The 23,662-nt window shown below is 45.1% G+C and overlaps 1 protein-coding gene across 1 annotated transcript in view; it reads right to left on the bottom strand.

Moving 5' to 3' along the window:
* Positions 1 to 1,556: 1,556 nt before the first annotated feature.
* The window catches only part of RGS12 (regulator of G protein signaling 12), a 173,193-nt gene continuing 151,087 nt past the window's right edge, over positions 1,557 to 23,662 (bottom strand). The window contains exon 18 of the mRNA XM_083151805.1: positions 1,557 to 4,257. Coding sequence (XP_083007931.1) covers positions 3,920 to 4,257 — 338 coding nt within the window. The 3' untranslated portion in view covers positions 1,557 to 3,919. The remainder of the gene's footprint in view (positions 4,258 to 23,662) is intronic.

The following is a 23,662-nucleotide window of genomic DNA, read 5'->3' as shown; positions in this document are numbered from 1 at the left end:
CAGCTGCCTCACATTTCCCATTATTCAAATAAACTCTGCTGTAGATAATTGCAGACTATGAACCGTTAGCAGGTGAGCCTCAAACATGGCGCGTCTCATTTCTAAGGGTCTTTGTCATGCAAACATTGCAGCTCAAGTGAACCCACTGAAGCCCTGCTGGTGACTGTGATGCTATCTTGCCTCCGATCTGAAGGAAGAATGCTTTCCATTCTGATTACTCTGTGGATCTTATTTGGGTTGGGATCGTTTGGTCTACAAGCAAGTTGGGTGAAAAGCATTAGGTCGACACCATTAGGTCAACATGGGGAAAAGTCGACATGTTTCTAGGTCGACATGGGTCAAGGTCAATTGGTTCCACAGGTCAATTGGTTGACACAAGCATTAGGTCGACAGTGTCTAGGTTGACAGTTAAAAGGTCAACATGGGGTTTTCACTGTTTTTTTTACCCGAATGTCGACACAGTTTCCAGTGCACTGCATCCCCTCGCATCACTCACTTCGCTCGCCATGTTTTGTGCTCGGTGCCTCTTTCGCTCGGCAACCTATTTTATTTTCCCACCACGCCCTAGTGGATGGTAGGGTATGAAATACCACCTGTTGGCACATGTCGACTCAAAAAACAGTGAATAACACCATGTCGACCTTTTGACTGTCGACCTAGACCCTGTCGATGTAATTCTTGTGTTGACCTAATGACCTGTCGACTTAAACCCATGTCAACCGAGACCCATGTCGACCTTGACCCCTGACGACCTAAACCACGTCGACCTAATGGTGTCGATCCAATGCTTGTCGACCAACTAGCTGTAGACCCAATGACCGTATCCGCCTTAATCTAGTCTATGCGCACTGTTGCAAATTCGCAGCGGTGAGCAATGTTTCCTAATTGCTCATGCGCATTTCTGCATATGTGCATGCGCCGTGTGCAAATGGCTACGGCGAACTACGGAGTGTTTGCTGGGGCGCTCACACCCACCAGTGCGGGCGTGGGGGGGGGGGCGCGGGGGGCAGCGGCGGATAGTCATGCCCATGGGAACACCCATAATTTCATGGGTGTTCTCATGAAAACGCTGAGCGTTCCCATGGTAATGAGCCAGTGATGCGGCTGCCGGGGGTGGGCAGCTGACATCACCGGGTGTCAGCTGCCCGCCATGTTCCCTTCCAGGACACATGCAAAGCCAAAACACCTGAGAGTGTCTTAGTTTGCATGTACCTTCCACATCATTCGATGGTCGGTGACCATCGAATGATGTGGGTTTGGCCCCGTAGGCCGTGAATTGATGTTTATGCAAAACATATACACTGTGTGTTTAGTTGCATCACATATACATACATATACACAGGGGGTTTTGTGGTAAATTGCACCACAGAGAAAATCGCATGCGATTGCGAAACACATGTACTAAAAATTCAGCTACGACTAATGTCGTGACTTCCAAACTTTTGTTTTTAGGTGGAAAATTAAATCCATAACAGTTGTATGTAATAAAAAAATATTTTAATTTTCAAATACAATTGCATTTTTCAAATGGTAGCTGCTTAATAACAATGCAAACATTACACAAATCCGCAGTTTAATTACAGCGAAAAACATATTGAGTCCTGCCGCCACTGCTGAATGAGGGCCGGGATCTCATGGTCAACTCAAAGCAACGTTAAACGAACCACTTATGTTTTTCTTCTATTGAAATGCAGGACATAATTTACAAGGACAAATAATGTACAGTGACGGGACACAAAAGTGCAATAAACTCCCCAAACATCATATGCAGATTATAAACAACTCATTTAGTTAGGAGATATTTACAAGTGTATAAAAATAGCTATTCTATGATTTTGTTCATGAGTTTGGTACTTTTTTAACACGCTTATTGAAACATAGTTGGTTGTACTAACCCGGTAAAGAGATGAAAGAGTACTACACCTCCCTCCCCTCACACCCTTACAGCTCTCACTGGCTGTCTGACAGGACACAGTCCACCAACACACAAGAAAGTCCTAAACTGCTCATCCCATACACACTTTCCCCTTCCCCCAGAGGAGAAGGTCCTGAGACAGTGAGATGGGTAGGGAGAGAAATTAGGGAAACATTAAGGGCGGTATTCAATGTCCAACAGTGGAAATAGCGGCACTCGCCTATTCAATTCTGCAGTTTTCCACCAGCATTGAAGGCGGATTTCGTCAAAACAGATCCGACTTTAAAACAAGACACATCTGTTTTGTCGGACACGGCCGTGGAATGTCGAATTCGCGGACGTTTCTCACCAATCCACAGCCATTTTCGCCAACACGCCCACTTTTTGCAACTTGACAGGCGGAACATTGAATTCCGCCTGTCGAGTTGCAGGTGAGGTGACCAAAATTGGCCCGGGATTCCGACTGTTCCGACAGTCGGAATCCCACATTGAATACCCCCTAAGAGAGTCACTGCGGCGGCAGGGTGAGACAGAGAAGATGGAAAGGTGAGTGGGATGAGACAGTAAAAAAAAATTATTACATACTGACCTAGGGAATGACGGATCTAAGTTGCTAATTCCAAATTCAATATGGTTCAGTCTGCCTTGCATAGTTACTATGCAGCTCAGATGATGCTATATATCGGGGAAGGATATTGAAAACAGACTGGTTGTACACACTTACAGATGGTCGAGATTAAATAGAATTCATTGGTTGTATGAACGATATATTTTCTAGTGTGTACCGAGCATAACACGGCACTGTTTCAATTGTCTCGGCCTGTGAATGAGGAAGAAGCAACGTAGAGTGCAAACAGGGGTAAAGTCTCCAGACTCCGATTTTCTTCATTGGGATATTTGTTAACTATATTGTACAATAATTATTTTGGAAGGTAAAGAATCTTACTTGTATCAGCCATGGCTAGTACAATGTAAATGTCTGGCAATGTTAAGCCAAGCTTAGAACGTATGTCATTCGGAATTTGTAGACACAATGAGCATCTGAATAGGTGGTGGTCCACATTGCGAAAATGAATGTTTAGGCTGATTAGTAACACTTCACACTTAGTCCTCCATCACATAATACCCCCCTTGCCAAAAAACATATGTAGCTAGACATTCCAACAAACCCACACAGAACCTGTTTGAAACCAATGAAATTTGTAAGATGATGAGAACGTTGTCAGCTACATCTTTTTTAATATATTATCATGATAAAGCGATGTTCACATGGTAGGACCCTTACAGAAATCCAGTTGTCTCAGACTTGTACATCAATGTGTGGTCCTCCATGGGACTTCTGAGGTGTTCCACATCTATTTATCCAAATTAATACTCCTACTGATGTTTTATATTTCAGAAATTCTGAAAAATGGGAAATTCTTTGGCGATTTTGAACTGGATTTTTTTTAAAAAAAGGCTAAACCAGGGAGAAATCTTATACTAAAATCTGCACTTTTTCCAAGCTCGGACTTCAAGGAATGTATGCCAGAAATTAGAGTCCTGAAAGCCAACATTCAGGACCGACCGGAATAAAGAACTAACTTTACACTATGTAATTGTTATAACCACTCCTTACCTTCCCCCTCTCGGCCACCTATGCAGTCAGTTCTGAAAACACAAGCTCATTTCACAATGTGTACCTTCTACGTAAATACTGTATGAAAACATAATTATTAATAATGATTTCAACACCTATATTGAGCTTAGCAAATTACCATTCTTGTCATGAGAATCAGATGCTACAGTAAGAGAAATATTGGCAAAAAAATCACCAGACGTTAACAAATGGGGAAATTATCATTGTACAAAGTGGTTCTTGAAGACACTCGACACTCAACATGATCAGAACAAGAATCAAGATCTAGATAATCGCTGGGCTCTTAGTGGCAGTGTTTTTACACCAGAGATTTTGGACGTGTAGAGCCACAACAGCTGGACCTCTGCAGGTTGTCTACATCTCCGTTACACAAAGGTGGCTTTATATTTAGTGTCTGGCTCTTTGACTCTCTCGCTTTTTGTAGACACCATAGATGGCAGGTCTGATGTCCTGTACACACCTGTCCGCATTCGGCCTTTGCAAGTCTTCAGTTCTGAAATGTAGCCCTCAAAACTAACATTGCCCACGTCCTCCCTGGAATCGTGATTTCTTGCCGATTGTTTGACTTCATCCACATCTATGACTCTCCCGGCTTGCGGTGGATATGCGGAGCTGTTACACCGGTTGGCCGTTTTCTCTTTGTAATGATCTTGAGAAAAACTCTCCGAGCTCCGAGACATTTTTTTCTTTCTGTCCCGGTGACCTGGGAATGGACAGAAAAACAGAGCACGTCAGGTTTATTGCAAATAATTCCTGCATTATTGCAGCATTATATTCACCAGGATCAAGAATCTGATAAAGGGCCAGATGTATCAAGCTTCAAAAAGTACTAAAGTGGAGAATAATAAACAATGAGCTCCTACCTATCATTTTCCAAACCCAGCCTGTAACATGGTAGTTGGGAGCTGATTGGCTGGTGGTTTATCACTTTAATTTTTTTTTCACTTTTTGAAGCTTGATGGCCCTTAGTATATTTCTCGCACTAACATTAGGATGGTCATGTTCATCATTTACAACAGATCTTAAAGTATAGAAGCTACACCGGCTGTGTGGTTGTACTGTTATGGTTGTTGAGGTTTTCCAAAGTGTGAAAATATTTTAAAAGACATAGGGCCTATTTATCAATGAGCGATAAAAGTGGTGAATGATAAAACTTGTATGATAAACGGTGCTCCCGTCAATCATCCCCCAACTGTCATTTTTTTAAACAGGACAGGACACAGCAGTTAGGAGCTGACTGGAGCAGGTATTATCATACACAGTTAGATTTAGCACCCGCTGATAAATGAGCCCCTTAATGCACCAGTTACTGTCAAATATTTGATATATAAAAAATATATTGGGGCGATTCGTGACCGATAAACATGAGGTCATACTTTGATCCCTGTTATAGAAGTCATGGAACTCTGTGGTACCAGGGCTGGATTGATAATGGGGATGATGGATAGGTTCTGCCCATTTCACCAGTTAGTACATATACAGCCATCTCTGGCCCACATTCCACTAGTCAGCACCTAGGTTACAGTGTATATAACAGCTTGGTCAGGCCAACCCTTCAATCTCTGCTACATCCCACTTCCTCCCTAATACATCCATACTCTGCCCTGGTCCTTCCCGCCTGCCTTGCTCTGCCTATCTCTCAGTGGTGTCCGTTCTATGCTGGGGTGCACTGAGTGTGCACTGTGTATGCAGGGCTGGTGCAAGGCACCGGAGCACCCCAGGCGAGTCGGGGTGGGGGCGCCCCGGTGCCGGGGGGTACCTGTTGCGCCGTCTGGGGAGTGGGCAGGGGGGTCCATGCTGGTGTCTGACAGGAGCCTGCAGTGGTGTACTTGCTGCGCGGGTACCTGCGTCGCTGTGTATAAAGCTGGCAGCGGCGGGGGGTCCCTGCAGTGAATAAGAAATAACTAGCGCTATGCGGCGGCGCGGGAAGCGCTTCTGTTTTGAAAACACTGGCCGCACGCTGATTGGCTGAATCTCAACCAATCAGCGTGCGGCCAATGTTTTCAAACCCGGCAGCACTTCCCGCGCCGCCGCATAGCCCGGCGGATAGCGCTAGTTATTTCTTATTCACTGCAGGGACCCCCCACCACCGCCAGCTTTATACACAGTGCCGCAGGTACCCGCGCAGCAAGGTCACCACTGCAGGCTCCTGTCAGACACCAGCATGGACCCCCCTGACCGCTCCCCAGACGGCGCAGCAGGTACCCCCTTTGCATGGGGGGCGAGGGGCGAACTGCCGCCCTCCAATGGCCTCTAGACCTGCCTAGTGGTGGCGCCGGCCCTGTGTGTATGTGTCTGCATGCCTTCTGATATGAGAGATCTAATCTATAAATACATGTAGCGGATCTTATGTAGCAGGTAAGGATTTATCTTATACATACCAGCGTAGCCCTGCTCAGTTGTATATATATGTAAGCATATCTTTCTATCTAAGCATACATATAGCATTGCCCTCCATGGCGCTAGCCAGACCTCACAACAGACGCCACTCCCTGTCAGCACTAGCCCTACCACTTCACCCGTATCGGCTAGCAGCGCCAGTGACATCTCCTGCAGACTTACACATTAGGGCCTTCCAGGGTCACCTCTATCATTAGGCTTCTGCCTAGGGGAGCGCAGGGATCTGAGGGGGCGCCACTGAGTCTGCCTATCACAAAATTAAGGACGTCTATAAGGAAGAAAGCATTTTTTTTAACTGAATGCTGTGGAATTGTGGCTGTGGAACATATAAGACGCTCATTGCGCACTTTTATTTGAGACTCTGGAAAGTGGGTATTGGTGGAAGTGTATGTTGGGGGGGCAGTAGGTTGACGTTTTGCCTAGGGTGCGGAGAAGCCTTGCACCGGCTATGGGGCCATCATAAATCACAGCTTCAGGTCCACTTGCTGGTGGTGCCTTGGAAAATAAGACAGGTATAAGGCTAGAACACAGGTGTAGGACTGGACCTACTAAGCAGCAGTTGTCTTGATCCCGAAATGTAAAACTACAATAATGGTGGATTCAGGGGTCCTTATCATTTAATATTATTGAATTTTCAGGTTTCAAGAATTTAGTATATAGTCTATAGTGACATACTGTAACAACCTGACACATTTACACAGAGAATGTTTTTTACATGGAAAAATAATAAACATCGGCGGCTTCTGCCCCTGGGCTACACAGCAGACTAAAGATAGCAGGGGGAACATATCAACAGACATGTAAAGTTGTATGTGATATAGTATGTACTGGCTGCCTTACCCAGGGATCATCAGCCTCCCCAACAGCACAGATCACAGCGCTCAACCTGTCTATCATCAATAAGCCGCACTTGACTCCTGTGAAACTAGCCAATGGGAGTCAGCAGGCGGGCGCATTGATGATAGCGCTGTATTTCTGAAGAGGACACCAGAAATATGTCACATGCCATCAGTGCCATATTATACATAAGGCTAATATATTTTTTGCTGAGGCACTGTTACCCGTGCCCAAAGGCTTTAATGGATAGAGGTACTTTGCACTCTGAGGTAGATGTATGAAGCAGTGATAAGGGAGGAGAAGTGAGCCAGAGGAGAAGTGGCCCATGGCAACCAATCAGCACTGACGTAACATCTATAATTTGCATAATATAAAATGATACAGAGCAGCTGATTGGTTGCCATGGGCCACTTCTCCTCTGGCTCACTTCTCCCTTATCACTGCTTCATACATCTACCCCCAGGCTGTGCTGTACCAATGTACACTTGTAGTCAGTTGAGGTTCGGTTTGAGACATGGGGAGGAGGCAGCAGACCACACTCTTTCAAAAAAAGAGAAAAGAAAAGGAAAAGTGATTGCGCTGTGAGAAGAGAGGGCAACATACATTAGTACACCCAGGTATTGGTGTGCGTGTGAGTAACAGTGTAACTGATGCTATAAGCTCTGCTTACCAACCGTCAGCTGTGGTGGGGGTGAAAGATTGTAGTGCCAGAGGGAGCCCAAAATAACACTTAGCGGCCCGGCCATAGGCCGATACAGCCCTGCCAGCAGCCATTCTGCCAGATCCATACTGGGTGCAGGATGGGTGGTGGAGTCATTTTTGCTTTTTTGTCACATGTAATAGTCTGAGGACAGTGTATTGGCCTAAGTATACGGATCAATTGTTCCATGCTTGGGATAGGCATATTGATCAAATATGGTTTGAGGTAATATGTTTAAAAAAGGGGTGGACTAGATGGGCCAAGTGGTTCTTATCTGCCGTCACATTCTATGTTTCTATGACCTGTGCTGTCAATCCCATGATACAGAAGACGCTACATGGGTTCCGCTAATGTAATGTGTTCTGTGTACGCACTGACGCACTGAAGTTATTATTGTAGGGAGTGGATGAAACAGCCTAGTGCTTCAGAAAGGCTGATCGGGCCCCAAGTGATGTGGCCACTGGTCAGACCTTTGCTCCATTATCTAATCTCCAATTGATGGGAGGTATGGTCAATTCAGCACGTGAGTCTGTGACTGCATGATGACAGAGTGAGTGAAGTGAGGTCACACAATCTATACAGTCGGCTAGTCTGTGATTGGACTGTAGCAGTGTAATGTGTGATGTCACAGAGTGAAGTGAGCTATGTCACACAATTATATAATTGCATCTTCTTTGTAGAAGGTTATGCTAGGAACACAGTATGACTTGATCCAATGACTATTGCAACATTTTGGGCGGTATTCAATGTGAATACCGGCGACGTGCAGCGAATCCTGTTTAGGATTCGCTGCACATTCGCCACTGCTCGCTGCGTTCCGGAGCCTCGCCGGCTCAGGTATTCAACGAGTCAGGGGCTCGCTGCCCCTGACTGGCGAATTTGAGCTCCTGCGGCGGATGCCGCAGGGAGCCTGAGGACGGTGGCAGGCAGGGAGATGGAAGTCTCCCTGCCTGCCCCAGAACGTTTGTGGGGGGGAGGTGGGCTCCCCGGGTGCCAGGCAACACAGGCTGCCCCCCGGGGGTGCCAGCAGGGGACCGGGCATATTCACTACACCCGATCATGAATATGTAATGATCGGGTGAAGTGAATATATGAATATCTAATGAGCGGCTCGGCTCCGGCCCCCTGCTGGCTGGTCTGTGAAAAAAAAAAAAAAAAAAATATTTTTTTTTAAATTAAATATATATTCATGTGCTTACAGCACATGAATAAAAATAGCATGCCCCTCCTCAGAATAAAATTCCTGATTTTTTGACACCAATGGTAAAAAACAAAACACTTTATTTTAAAAGTTCACCTTCCACTTCACCATAAAAAGATAGCGATTGCTACTCGGTGAATCATGGCTAAAAAACCTTGAAATGTATTCGCCATCTGGTCATTGAATAGGGTGATTCACCGTTTTAGTCAGAAATTCGCCTTACAGCACAAAATCGCCATAAAAACCTGGCGAATCAGCCTCATTGAATACCGCCCTTTGTCTCAACCCGCTCATCACACAACCACAGATGGGACAGGGCTTAATTACACAGAGCATCCGGCCCCACTCTGCTACCAGCTGCCACTCATCTCTTGCTCTTCTACTGGAGAGAAAAGTATGCAATTTTGTTATATGATTAGGTCCCAATAAGTTCAGTGCAGTCACATAGAGCTCATTGTGACATATTAGTCAGATCAGTCTGTGATTGAACGCTGATCATATAGCTTTACAGTGATGTCACACACTGTGCTCAGTGCAGTCACAGTCTGTGTAGCAGGTTACTGTGTGGCTGTAGTGATGTCACACACTGCGCTCAGTGCAGTCACAGTCTGTGTAGCAGGTTACTGTGTGGCTGTAGTGATGTCACACACTGCACTCAGTGCAGTCACAGTCTGTGTAGCAGGTTACTGTGTGGCTGTAGTGATGTCACACACTGCGCTCATTGTAGTCACAGTCTGTGTAGCAGGTTACTGTGTGGCTGCAGTGATGTCACACACTGTGCTCAGTGCAGTCACAGTCTGTGCAGCAGGTTACTGTGTGGCTGTAGTGATGTCACACACTGCGCTCAGTGCAGTCACAGTCTGTGTAGCAGGTTACTGTGTGGCTGTAGTGATGTCACACACTGCACTCAGTGCAGTCACAGTCTGTGTAGCAGGTTACTGTGTGGCTGTAGTGATGTCACACACTGCGCTCATTGTAGTCACAGTCTGTGTAGCAGGTTACTGTGTGGCTGTAGTGATGTCACACGCAGCACTCATTGCAGTCACAGTCTGTGTAGCAGGTTACTGTGTGGCTGTAGTGATGTCACACGCAGCACTCATTGCAGTCACAGTCTGTGTAGCAGGTTACTGTGTGGCTGCAGTGATGTCACACACTGTGCTCAGTGCAGTCAGTCTGTGTAGCAGGTTACTGTGTGGCTGTAGTGATGTCACACGCAGCACTCATTGCAGTCACAGTCTGTGTAGCAGGTTACTATGTGGCTGCAGTGATGTCCCACACTGCGCTCATTGTAGTCACAGTCTGTGTAGCAGGTTACTGTGTGGCTGCAGTGATGTCACACACAGCGCTCATTGCACACAGTCTGTGTATCAGGATACTGTGTGGCTGTAGTGATGTCACAAGCAGCACTTATTGCAGTCACAGTCTGTTTAGCAGGTTACTGTGTGGCTGTAGTGATGTCACACACTGCGCTCAGTGCAGTCACAGTCTGTGTAGCAGGTTGCTGTGTGGCTGTAGTGATGTCACACACTGCGCTCAGTGCAGTCACAGTCTGTGTAGCAGGTTACTGTGTGGCTGCAGTGATGTCACACACAGCGCTCATTGCACACAGTCTGTGTAGCAGGTTGCTGTGTGGCTGTAGTGATGTCACACACTGCGCTCAGTGCAGTCACAGTCTGTTTAGCAGGTTACTGTGTGGCTGCAGTGATGTCACACACAGCGCTCATAGCAAACAGTCTGTGTATCAGGATACTGTGTGGCTGTAGTGATGTCACAAGCAGCACTCATTGCAGTCACAGTCTGTTTATCAGGTTGCTGTGTGGCTGTAGTGATGTCACACACTGCGCTCAGTGCAGTCACAGTCTGTGTAGCAGGTTGCTGTGTGGCTGTAGTGATGTCACACACAGCGCTCAGTGCAGTCACAGTCTGTTTAGCAGGTTACTGTATGGCTGTAGTGATGTCACACACTGCGCTCATTACAGTCTGTGTAGCAGATTGGTCTGTAAGTGCAATGCAGCGAGTGGCACAGGCTGCTAGATGATTTCACACGGCAATGGATTATTCTGGGACTGTATGACGATCATACCTCCAAACATCTGAATGAGGGAATTTGGGCCATATGTGCACACCCACATTGCTTGTAATGCTGAGAGCATGCCCAATGCTTCCCAAGCCCCTCTAAACAGTGTTTAGAGGAGGTCAGCGAAACGCTGCAGCCCACTGGTGGGAAGGGAGAACAGTGCTCAAATATCGGTACTGTTAAGAGATAGAAACATAGAATTTGACAGCAGATAAGAACCATTTGGCCCATCTAGTCTGCCCCTTTTTTTACCCTTCAGGTAATCTCAACCCTTTTAATCCTTATTTCTTTGTAAGGATATTCGGTACTTGTGTAGTTTCATGGCGCCAGCAGGCCGCCGTGCTACTTCCGGGTTCTACGCTCGCCACAAACTATGTTAAGAAAAGTAACTTAACTCCATGCCAACATGGATAGTTCATACCTCCACTATACATGTTGGCATGGAGTTGATTTTAAATAGCGTGACAAGCGTAGCGAGCCACCGAGCCTGCAGCATGGACGAGCGAAGCAAGCCCCGCAAGGGGACTCTGACGCGCGGCGCCATGCTGGCGCCGTGAAACTACACAAGTACCGGATATTCATATGCCTATCCCAAGCATGTTTAAATTGTTCTACGGTCTTATCCTCTACCACCTCTGATGGGAGGCTATTCCACTTATCCACTACCCTTTCTGTGAAGTAATTTTTCTAACATTTCCCCTGAAATGTTCTCCAGTTTCAGTGCATGTCCTCATGTTTTATTACTTCTTTTCCTTTGAAGAAAATTTCCCTCCTGTACTATGTTAAAACCCTTGATATATTTGAATATGTCTATCATGTCCCCCCTTTCCCTTCTCTGCTCCAAACTATACATGTGCGATCATGTCACAGATTGAACCATGTCTAGGTGTAGTGCCTATGGTGTTAGGCTGATTGGATAGTAATATCACAGTCTATGTAAGATACTAATTAGTGTTAGACAATGAGCATGAAGTCACCTTTCAATGAAGCAGGTTAATGTGTGGCAGGATGGTTAGAGGTGAATGCAGGGGGGATTCCAGTTGCCTAGAAACCTCCCTTCCCCATAGCGGCTCACCAGCGACAGTTACATGCAGAATGAAGGGGCCCAGAGGCAGCAGATTTTCCTACCAAGTGCATGTGTGTCCATAGTATCATTGCACCATGGAGAATATAGTAAGTGGCTAACAGTGGCCGTTGAGCCTATATATGTCTAACATACTGGATTACATAAAATGCACTTTGTATGGGGCAGACTATAGCTTGTTCCAGGCTAATTATTCACCCTTTGTGAGCTGACAGCCCACTAATATTGAACATTTGGAACCCCCTCCAGAAATTCAGCGTTTGCACCTAATCGTTATCTCCATGGATGTAGTAGGGTAGTGACAGCTGGTAATGTCACATATGCCCTTTTCAGACATATGACCCGGGATTTCCCTGCTCAGACCCAAGATGTTCTCTTTTACAAAATACCAGGTTTTTGTTCGAGACCCCCTTTCACACTGCACCACAGACCCGGAAAGTTCCCGGGTTGACCCCATTCATACATAAGATTTTTTTTTTCCAGTTGTTAAGGCATTCTTTGAAGGGGATGGTTTGTAGGCACACAATTATGAGGTCATGCAAAGGTGGGGGACAGACCATAAATGGACTGGGTATGGTTCCCATAATGCACAGTTCTCCACACAGCTCTGTTCCTCTAATATGTGACATATGTCCCTCTCTGGCTGCCACTAATTAAGTCATCAGCAAGCATCAGACGGTACTACCTGGCCAATTAAACTTTGTATGTGGCCAGAGAGTGAATTCCCAGGTCACATTGTTCAGACTCTGGGCCAGATTCTCTAAGCTTCAAAAGTGATAAAATGGAGAGTGATAAACAGCCAGCCAATCAGCTGCTACCTGACATTTTTCAAACACAGTCTGTGGCATGGCAGGTAGGAGCTGATTGGCTGGCTGTTTATCACTCTCCATTTTATCACTTATGAAAATTAGAGAATCTGGCCCTTAACCTGAGTCACCAACCTGGGTAGAAAGACCCGATAAAAACCCCAGGTCATTTATACCCCTTTCAGACATACTCCAAAATCCCTGTTTTTTTGCACATAAACGCGCATCAACCCGGGATTTTGGTATGTCTGACAGGGTTAAAATGCGGGTCTCTGACCAGTCTTTTTACCTGGGTTGAGGACCCAGGATTTACGACCCAGGTTGACTCTTTCAGACATAAGAAAAACCCGGGAAAATGACCCAGCAGTCAAAATGCCGGGTAGTATGTCTACAGGGGGTATACAGGGTTGGTGACCTGGGAACACTTTCCCAGGTTGGTGCCTTTCAGACATGACAAAATACCGGGTTGATTCATATTCATGTGAAATAGTGTGTTGCACGTCTGTGATTGGAGGGCACAGCAGTCACACAGTCTATGTATGTCATCCGGTTCCTTCACAATGAGCAGTCAGTGTGTCGCTTAGTCTGTTATTAGATGGTGATGTCATAGAGTGAGCAATCACCCAGCCAATAATGGAGATGTACGAAGCCTTGGGGAGTGATAAAATGGAGAGAGCTAAAGTACCAATTAGGCCATTTAGAGGCTTTGTTAAAAAAGGAGTTAAGAGCTAACTGGTACTTTATCTCTCTCCGCTGTATTTATCTCCACCTCCGTATGTTAATGAGCTTCTAAACCAGGCATGTCCAAAGTCAGGCCCGGGGGCCAATTGCGGCCTGTCCTGTCATTTCAAGCGGGCAGAGCATCAGATGTAGGAAGCACAGCACAGGACACTAAAGGTGGGGCCCCGGCGAGTGCGCATTTACCTTGCTGTCTGCTGCAGTGAGGAGGTGCCGGCCGCCACAATCAGATGTGTTTGGGGTCCTACCCCTGCTGCTGCAATCGTATATCACCCTACTCCACAATCACAGTGACAGCAAGGTTTGGGGAGGGGGGCAGCTTGCTCCCATAACATGCAGAGCGGAGGAGGGCGGCAGCGGGAGCCCAAGCATCTCCTGTCCTTGCCTGCTTTGCCTCTCCTTCCTCTGGCTCACACAAGGGGCTGGGAAACCTACAGAGAAGGGAGGTGGCAGAGTGGGGGACATAGAGTGAATGGGAGTCATACATTGAAGGAGGGCCAGGCTTGGGGACATACAATGAATGGAGGCACTGATGGACATTAAGAGAAGGGGGACAGAGTGAATGGGTGCAGAGTGGGGAACATACAGTGAATGAGGGACATACAGTGAAGGAGGGGCAGGCTGGGGGACATACAGTGAAGGGGCAGGCTGGGGGACAGAGTGGGGGACCATTCTGATGTGATTAAGGATTCAAAGAATGTCTGATTGAATGGTCGGCCCCTACACATTTACACTTCACCAAATCTGGTCCTCGCCGCAAAAAGTTTGGACACCCCTGTTCTAGACAGTTGCATCAGAGATTAAGCAGTGTCACAGTGGATATATAGCTAGTCTGTGATTGGAGGGTATGGTCACTGACACAGTGTATGTAGCAGATTACAGTAGGCTATATCTAACAGAAAGGGATTAGTCGGATACATGGATGCACGTTAGTTGTAGCAGTCAGTATGCCCAGAGCCATATTATCCATCAGACACAGAGGCAATCATTACCGTGCCGGCCCATATTGCGCATTACAATATCTGGGCTCCCGTTTTTCTTAGGAGACCGCGTCCGCTCGCCACGCTTCGGGCACGGAGGCTCGCTGCTCTCGCCACACTATATAAAATCAACTCCATGCGTAGTTGGATAGTAGGGGTATGAAAAAAATGGGGTGCATTTAACATGGGAGCCCAGATAATACATAAGTACCCAATAACTTTTCACCAATAGCATGGAAGCATTTAGTTTCATATGTGACAAATTAAAAAGCTAATACAGCGCTGCAGCCCAATCTATGGTTTATTTAAGACTTCTCCAAGCAGCAGCACGGACAGTGTAATGGTTAGCATTACTGCCTCACAGCGCTGAGGTCATGGGTTTGATTCCTACCACGGCCCTAACTGTGTGGAGTTTGTATATTCTCCCTGTGCTTGCGTGGGTTTCCTCCGGGTACTCCGATTTCCTCCCACAATCCAAAAATATACTGGTAGGTTAATTGGCGCCCAACAAATTAACCCTAGAATGTCTGTGTGCATGTACATGTGGTAGGGAATATAGATTGTAAGCTCCACTGGGGCAGGGACTGATGTGAATGTTCAAATATTCTCTGTAAAGCGCTGCATAATATGTGCGCGCTATATAAGAAACTGTTAATAATAAACAATAATAAGAGAAGGTGGTGACCCCACATCCTTGCATCAGTGGTATTGGACTAGCAGTGCTCACATTGGGGAAGTGCTGTAAGTGTGCGCAGTGAGAACAGAAATGTTAATTGTAGTGTGTCTTTTGCATCACAAATACTTGTGGTACGGCTTCTACCGTCCATGGTAAAGGAGCGCGGTTACTACTGTCTTTTAACAGAATTACACTGCAAGGTTGGACAATGTACCATACAGTTAGGCTTCATAAAGGCTTCAATTGTGAGGTCCTGTTCTCATCGTAAATACTGGTGTTCAGCTTTCCCATTACACACAGACAGATACATAGAAAACCAAACTATAAAAACGTGGAGTGCACCCAAATCTCCAGCCAGTCTCTCTACACGTTACCTTCCAGAAACACTGCAAAGCCTACATTAATTAGTCTGGGGGCACTTGGCAGTGTACACGTGTGGCACAAGGACCCATTCTCATTATGCTCACTATACATGTGAATGCAGCCTATGCAGGGAGCCAGACACTACGAATCGTGAGGCACTTTCAGGCAGCACCTCAAATTGAGTTACATCTTTTACCATGCATTATTTAAACTAAAATCCTTTTAATTTCCTACCTCTAAAAAGGTTAAATAACAAAGTTTGCAATTACTTTAGAACATGGTCATTCCCATAACATAGCTGTGCATTGATGTATTAGATTTTTAGCCTGTTGTGGTGTCTTACCAGCTGTCTACTGACTGCATGTTTATGTTAAGGTCATCTGGTCTTGGACTGACAGGTCTGCGACGAATGACCTCTCACTTCAGTCCAATTGGCTTTATCTCAAGGACTATCTTCCTCGCTGGCTTTTTTAAGACCTTGGAAAACAATCAGACTTTACTGTTTACTTCCCCTTGTCCTAATTCATCACTTGCAGGACAAGATAAACTCCTGAGCACACCAACCAAAGTGTCCATTCCCACCATGGGTTTCATCACGCAATTGTCATCTCCATCCTGGCTAATATGTCACTGGGGACCTTCCCCCCGACTTACTATTTTGGAAACAAAGCCCTTTGGCAAGTCAATATTTAGTATAATGTATTCCTACTATGTACACCTCTGGACAGAGTCAAATATTAACCCTTTAAATGGCCAAGATTTGTTAGAGATGTGCAAAAATTCTGCTAAAAAATGCCAGTGTCGCTCACATTTGTTATATAAATTAAAAAAAAAAATGTTTTGTAACAAAAGATTATATTTCCTATATAAGGTAACATTACAGGTCATCACGACGAATAACAATGTTTGCTTGCCAATTTTCACACCTAGTTTAAAAAAATTCACTTGGCACTCAAAGGGTTAAGATTATTTTTTATGTATTTATGTGAACTCTATTCTTGGAAGAAAACCTGGATTCTCTCTAAAAAAAAACAACCCGTTATATTTGCTTTTATTTGTGGAAGTCGTTTATTTGCTGACAGTACAATACTGAGGCGGTTGTTAAGGTGCTTACACACGGATAGATTCGGCAAAGGATTCAATCTCTTTAACGATTTCCTCTGAACTCCTGCACAAACAATTTGGTGTGAAATGTTAAACGATTTAGCAAACGATTACACACGAATGATTGTTCTTTAACGATGGTGGAGGGGAGTGGGAGCCAAATCAATCAGCTTTACCAAATCGTTCATACACATGAAATGATTGGTACACATCGCTAAAGATTGGTCTATGATCTTTCTGCATGCAGGAAAGACCATAGTCCTCTACCAAGGACTGGCGGGTACTCGCATCCATAGGCGAATCTAGAATTATGGTATTGGGTGGTCCCAGATCTAGACATAAAAGTAGGGGGACCTTTGCGCGGCGTGGCCTCATGGGAAGGAGGCGTGGCATCACAAAAAGGGGTGTGGTATTACACTATAGACCATACACCGTAGTGCACATTACATATTTGCCACATAAGTGCTGCTTACCTTCGTGCTCATTGCTAGGGGGTTCTTGCTTGATGGCACCATAGTACCCATTACACATAATGCCGCACACCATAGTACCCATTACACATGATGCCGCACACCATAGTACCCATTACACATGATGCCGCACACCATAGTACCCATTACACATGATGCCGCACACCATAGTACCCATTACACATGATGCTGCACACATAATGTCCCTTACACATGATGCTGCACACATAATGTCCCTTACACATGATGCTGCACACATAATGCCGCTTACACATGTTGCTGCACACCTTAATAGCCCTTACACATTAAGCCACACATAATGCCCCCACATACCGCCACACGTAATGCCCCCACATACCGCCACTTGTAGCGTCCCTTAAACAATGCCCCCAAAAGTGCCACTTACTGTAAATTTTTATATGAGCCTTCGCTGCTGCTGCAGGGAGAGATGGAGAGCAGTGCAGATGCTTCTATGGGGAGAGGTGCAGAGCGCAGCGCAGAGCACGCTCCCACTCCCCTCCTGGTGTCCCCTCTAGCCGAGTGGACATTTGAAATATTGTGCGCGCTGTTGTTGTGTTGTTGTGCGTGACGTCGGGGGAGCACGCCGGGCGCCGGCACCACATGATTAAGGGGGGGGGGGCTGAGGTGAAAGCGGGGAGAAGAATTGGAGTGGAAGCTGCCGGGGTGACAGTCATTGACAGCTGGGCAGAGAGCAGGGGGCTGCCCAGCTGTATTCAGAGCACTGCAGGTCACGGCTGTTTGAAATAATACCCCTTTCACAACAGAAAATGCAGGGATTTACCCGGGAATATGGTCCCAGGATCATTCAGGGACATTCCCAGGCTGATCCCTTATACACCAGCCTAGTCCCTGCATTTTCTGGTGTGAGGGGGAGAGACAACCACTCCCCTCTCACTACCCCCCTTTAACCAACCAGCTATATCTTTAGAACCAACTGACCCATTTACATGAGACAAGTATCATATTGAAGAACTTTTGAGTTGGCTTCAAATGATTTTGGTCCCTTGAAACTGGGCTGTTTGGTTCCAGAGAAATCTGCCCTCAAAGAACATAAAGGGGGAAATTTACTAAAGGAAATTTGTAAAAAAAAATAGGTGTATTTGTATCCAGAAATACACTTATTTTTGACATTTACTATCCCGAAAATACGGCAATTCGTAGTCGTATTGATGTGCTATCAATACGAATATGAATTGCCGTATTTTTGGGATAGTAAATGTCAAAAATAAGTGTATTTCTGGATACAAATACACCTATTTTTTACACATTTCCTTTACTAAATTTCCCCCAAAGAGTCATAAAATTACATTTAAGAAATGGAAAAAAAACGGGTACTTGTGTATTATAGCGGCGCCCCCGATGTGCATCGCGCAAAGTTTTCATTGCATGCGACGCAAGATCATATAAGCACCATAAAGGGTGCTTTTAAGCACCCTAATGTGTGCTTACAATGTGAAATGCACCCCCCCCCCCCCACTATAAACGTCAACCCGAAGCGTGGCGAGCGCAGCGAGCCCGCGAGGGGCAGCGGTATGCGTCCTCCGACCTTTTCATACCCCCACTATCCACGTCGGCGTGGAGTTGAGAATAGAAAGTGTGGCGAGCGCAGCGAGCCACCGAGCCCGAAGCGTGGCGAGCCCCGCGAGGGGACGCGGATACCTTCACAGGTATCGGAGTCCCCTCGCGGGCTTCACAGGTATCCACGACCGCTCGCCACGCTTCGGGCTCGGTGGCTCGCCACACTTTCTATTCTCAACTCCACGCCGATGTGGATAGTGGGGGTATGAAAAGGTCGGAGGACGCATACCGCTGCGCTCGCCATGCTTCGGGTTCACTTTTATAGTGGGGGGGGGGGGGGGGGTGGCGTGGGGGTGCATTTCACATTGTAAGCACCCATAAGGGTGCTTATACAATGTTTAATCGCATCGCATTGTATGCCATGTACAATGTCATACAATTTTAAAATTGTATGACATTGTACAGTATCAGGCGATATCGCGTCGCATCGCATACCATTGCATGCCTTATGGTATGCGATGCGATGGGCGCCGCCAAAATACACAAGTACCAAAAAACGGTTTAACCTCAATATCCCTGGAACCAATTAACCCATATGGATCCAGCCTGGTATCAGATTGAAGGCACAGCGATTTGGGTTAGACTGAGATCAACCTCGAGCTTCAGTGATGCCGAAGGGGGAACTGGCAGCCGTTGAACTGGGAGGGGGTCGGAATTAGCGGGTCCCATGATATCCTATAGGGAAAACGTTCCAGCTTTGCCTGTCAGTATCTCTGGTTCCCAGGGGGCTAGAGACACGGGGCTGGGCTCATTGGAAAGCCCCATCCCTCAGCTACAAAATGGGCTAATGGGTGGTCCTGTGCACCCCTGGACCACCCCCTAGATTCACCTATCTCGCATCATCAATACACACAGAACGATTTGAGCGATTGGTCGTTTCAATCGGTCGGGAAGGCCCAAATCTATTGTTGTGTAGATTACTTAAAGCATTTGTGTCGGCATTATAACTATGCAAGATGATTTAGGATCATGTTTATAGGTTAAACTGCCGACATGGTTAAAAATGCTTTTAGTCACACTACAACTGTGTCCGTATTATCATCTGCATTGTCGACATAATTATCATCTGCATTGTCGACAATCTACCACTGGTAAATCTTTTTTTTTTTCTTTTTTCACCGTAGGAAAATAATTTGTTTTGATTTAGTTATTTTACAAAAAAGGTACGCGCCTCAGATCCTAATGGAGATAAGGGAGAGTGACAACATGGAAATTAAAACAATCTACCGTATATCCAGGCAGCCTGCAGGACAGGTTTACTAGTCCTTTAAATGGAGCCTTTTGCCGTTTACAGCTGATAAATAGTCCTGCTTTAACAGTCAGACAAACGTAAATCAAATGGTAACATAACAAATCCTGAATGTGTTTTGAGTCTTGCCATAAAGTAAAATGCAGTAAAGCTTTATAAGTCGTAAATGGTGTTTAGTGCGCTGGTTTGGTCCAGTCAGTATCAAAGTGTCAGAAAAAGGCTCCCAAACCACTGATCTTCTGATATTCACGGCTCAGAATAAAACAAGGAAATGTTAATATATGACAGTTACAAGCTAAAAAAATAAAAAAACATTTTAGAACTGCATTTTAAGTATATACACAAAGACAGCTGATGCACACATAGGAAAAAGCGATCACACATGTTATACTGTAGGCAAAACACAACAAATGATTGACAACGGTCAATTTTTAAAATTCAGTTTTCAAATTTTTCCACTTGGTAAAAGTTCTGTGAGCTGAAATGGACATAGCATAGAATTGGAAATATAGTTTAGATCATGGGTGGCCAAACCTGTCCTCAAGATCTACCAACAGTTCATGGTTTCTCAGGCAACCTGTGGATCTATAGTAGGAATGAATGCAGCAGGTTTGAAAATGTGACAGTTAGTAATGACTACAGCTGTGCACCAGCTAGGTGATTTGGGTCATGTGACAGTTAGTAATGACTACAGCTGTGCACCAGCTATGTTCCCTCTAAAGGTGGCCATACACACGCAGATTTATCTGCAGATCTGTGTGGTTGGAACAAAAAAACATGGTTATGGATGAGAGCAAATGACAGTTGACCATTTGCTTGGAAATGCTGGAAAACTGACAAACTGTCACTTATCCATAACCATGTTTTTGTTAAAACCAGCCAGATCTGAAGATAAATCTTACTAGTGTATGGGCACCTTTAGCTGTGCGCACACAACTCGACAAGCGTGCGCACAGACATTACAACTGAGCGCACAAAGCAGCAGTGGTCCCTTTTTGCAGTTGTGGACTCAATTAATGTGTGTTTCACCCATTAACTACATTGCGTGCTGTGTTTTGAATGTTTAAATGTTTAATATCATTTTGAAGTAAAGTTAACACAAATGCTGGATGTCATTTTCCAGTTACATATAATTGACGCACAAAAATAAAAATTTCCTTCCAAAGTTGCACAGCCAAAATCTTTTGCCGCACACAGCCTTCGTAAAATTACAGGGAACATTGGTCATGTGACAGTTAGTAATGACTACAGCTGTGCACCAGCTAGGTGATTTGGGTCATGTGACAGTTAGTAATGACTACAGCTGTGCACCAGCTAGGGGATTTGGGTCATGTGACAGTTAGTAATGACTAAAACTGTGCACCAGCTAGGGGATTGGGAAATGTGGACCATTGGTAGATCTCAAGGACCCGTTTGGCCAGCCCAGGTCTAGATTAATAAGAAGTGGCTACCATGAGATTTTGGGTGTCATTTTCCAGTGGGTGGTCACGTTACTCTGCAAAACATCATATGTTGCCCTAAGATACAAGGCCAAACAACACAGCCGAAACCCCGGGCCACCTACCAGTTTGTCATCATTACCCAAACCCATATACAGTACTGAGGTGTTGAGGAAAGGTGGGACCGCTGCCATAGTATTATTATGGTAGACATGGCCGAAACGTAGTCCTGCTTCAGAGTGGCTGGTCCTTCCCTGGGACTGTGTCCCAGATTAGATATTGTTTCCTCTCATTGCGCCGCAGCCACTAGATGACACATCTCCCCACACTAGGGTTGGGGAGCCATCGGCTCTCCAGCTGTTATTGAACAACGTATCCCAGCATGCTCTGCCATAGTTGTAGCATGGCCAAATAGTAAAACTGTAGCAGTGTATGCTGGGGTGTGTAGTTCAACAGCTGGAGGGCCAAAGGTTCCCCATCCTCCCCCCCCCCCCCCCTTACACACAACCCCCTACACCCTACACCCCTCAGCAGGATAGAACCCTTGGATCCAGCAGCTCCCTCATTTGGACGGGCTGGTGACTAGTATAAGAAACACACATACGAACAAATACAGTACATAAAATAACCATGTGATCGGTATCATTTCTGATAAACGTTAAGTCCCACTAATTTACATTCCTGATTAATAAAATACATTAGTGCTCTTTGATCCTTGAGTTTGCCTTATTGCAAAGTTATTAAATGCAGTTATTGTATCATCGCAAACAAATGACAGAGGTGTAGACCCCTCTAACTCATTTGCATTAGAATAGGCATTACTTCATTCACATGCGTGAGTCATTAAAAATGCACCACCTTCCAAACATATGCATAAATAGAATCATCATGATAAGTACTATAAATTACAGAGAAAACTGCTGTAATGTGAAAAAGACTTGTGCCTGAAAATGTCTGTTGAAACATCAGAAGCCTACTGTCACTGCAGTTTGACAGATACAGTATTGAATATTGTGAATATCTGTCCACTCTTAAAAACATCTAACTACAGGTATGGGGAAAAACACAAGTGACGCCAGGCCCAGTTATGCACAATGTATCCATCAAATTACATTAAGAATGTGATTTTGAGATTTCAACTGGTGATTTCTGGCAGAAGTCCTATTTCAAGTAGAAGGCGTTATTTCACTCCCAGTAGTACCTAGCACAGTGATTTCAGTTTAAGAAACATGCTTGTATGAAGTTATCCTTTACCGTTTCCATTTAATGTACCGTTGAGATTAAACCATATAAATTCCAAATCATTCTCCTTGAGCTGTAGTAAATTGAATGAAGTTGCGATATGTAATTGGACATTGCGATGCATACTAAATTAATAGGTTACAATGTATTATTTTGCTACGGGGGGTGATTGTGTTAGAGTGACACTTTTAATATATGAGATAAGCAGAACAAACAGAGGAAACAGAATGGAGACAGTTTATTACATTTTGAGAGAGTTGATACAAAATGTCTACAATCACGGTATCTACAAAGCAGGAAAAAATGAACACAGGCTACAGATCACACAGTATTAAATTTACATGCAGTACACAAGATCATTTCAAGCTTCTAAGTGCAAATGCATTGGTTACCCTTAAAGGAATTCTACAATTGGGGTTTGTCGGTAGATCCTTTTTTCACTAGAACTGTGTGTACGCATTAAGGTGTTACGGTTGTCTGCACGCACTGGAGGCGGCCATTTTGAAAGAATGCATCCAATTTATGTATGAACCACAAAGAGTGACATCACTGAGGCAGTTTGTTCCTTAATGCCTATGAGGTGCCACCGATCCAGAAACTTCCTCCTATGGGTTCTATCGGAATTACGTGAATGTGAAAATTTTTAAAGAAAATAAAAATAGATGTAAACATTTTCTGGCGATTGTAAGCTTTATTGGTGACATCCTGTGTGACTGCTATGATCAAGGGTATTGGTGACATCCTGTGTGACTGCTATGATCAAGGGCAGGGGTTCAGACTGCACAAAGCCCAGTATTAAATCATAAGCTGCCCCCTTGGCCCCAAACAGTGCAATGGACAGTGGTTGGGTTCCAGGATCGGTAAATGTAGAACGCCTTTAAGGAGTGTTAGCAATGTATAATGTGTTATAAGATCATAAAGAAATCACAACAGAAGATCCATTTTAGAACACACAGAACATGCTTGGAAAGAAAGGCACACTTTTTATAAAGAGAGAGATTTGATTTAGAAATCAGAGCATACAGGATTGATAAAAACTATACAGGCTATTTGTACAGAGTCTGGATTTTAGAGATGCATGCAGGGGTTTGATATGGGCACGGAATATTTACAGAAAATCATGAATGTTCTATATTACAAAAT

Source organism: Crinia signifera, chromosome 1 (genome assembly GCF_055691185.1).
Source record: "Crinia signifera chromosome 1, ASM5569118v1, whole genome shotgun sequence".
Taxonomy (NCBI): domain Eukaryota; kingdom Metazoa; phylum Chordata; class Amphibia; order Anura; family Myobatrachidae; genus Crinia; species Crinia signifera.
This window is presented reverse-complemented; position numbering and strand designations above follow the sequence as displayed.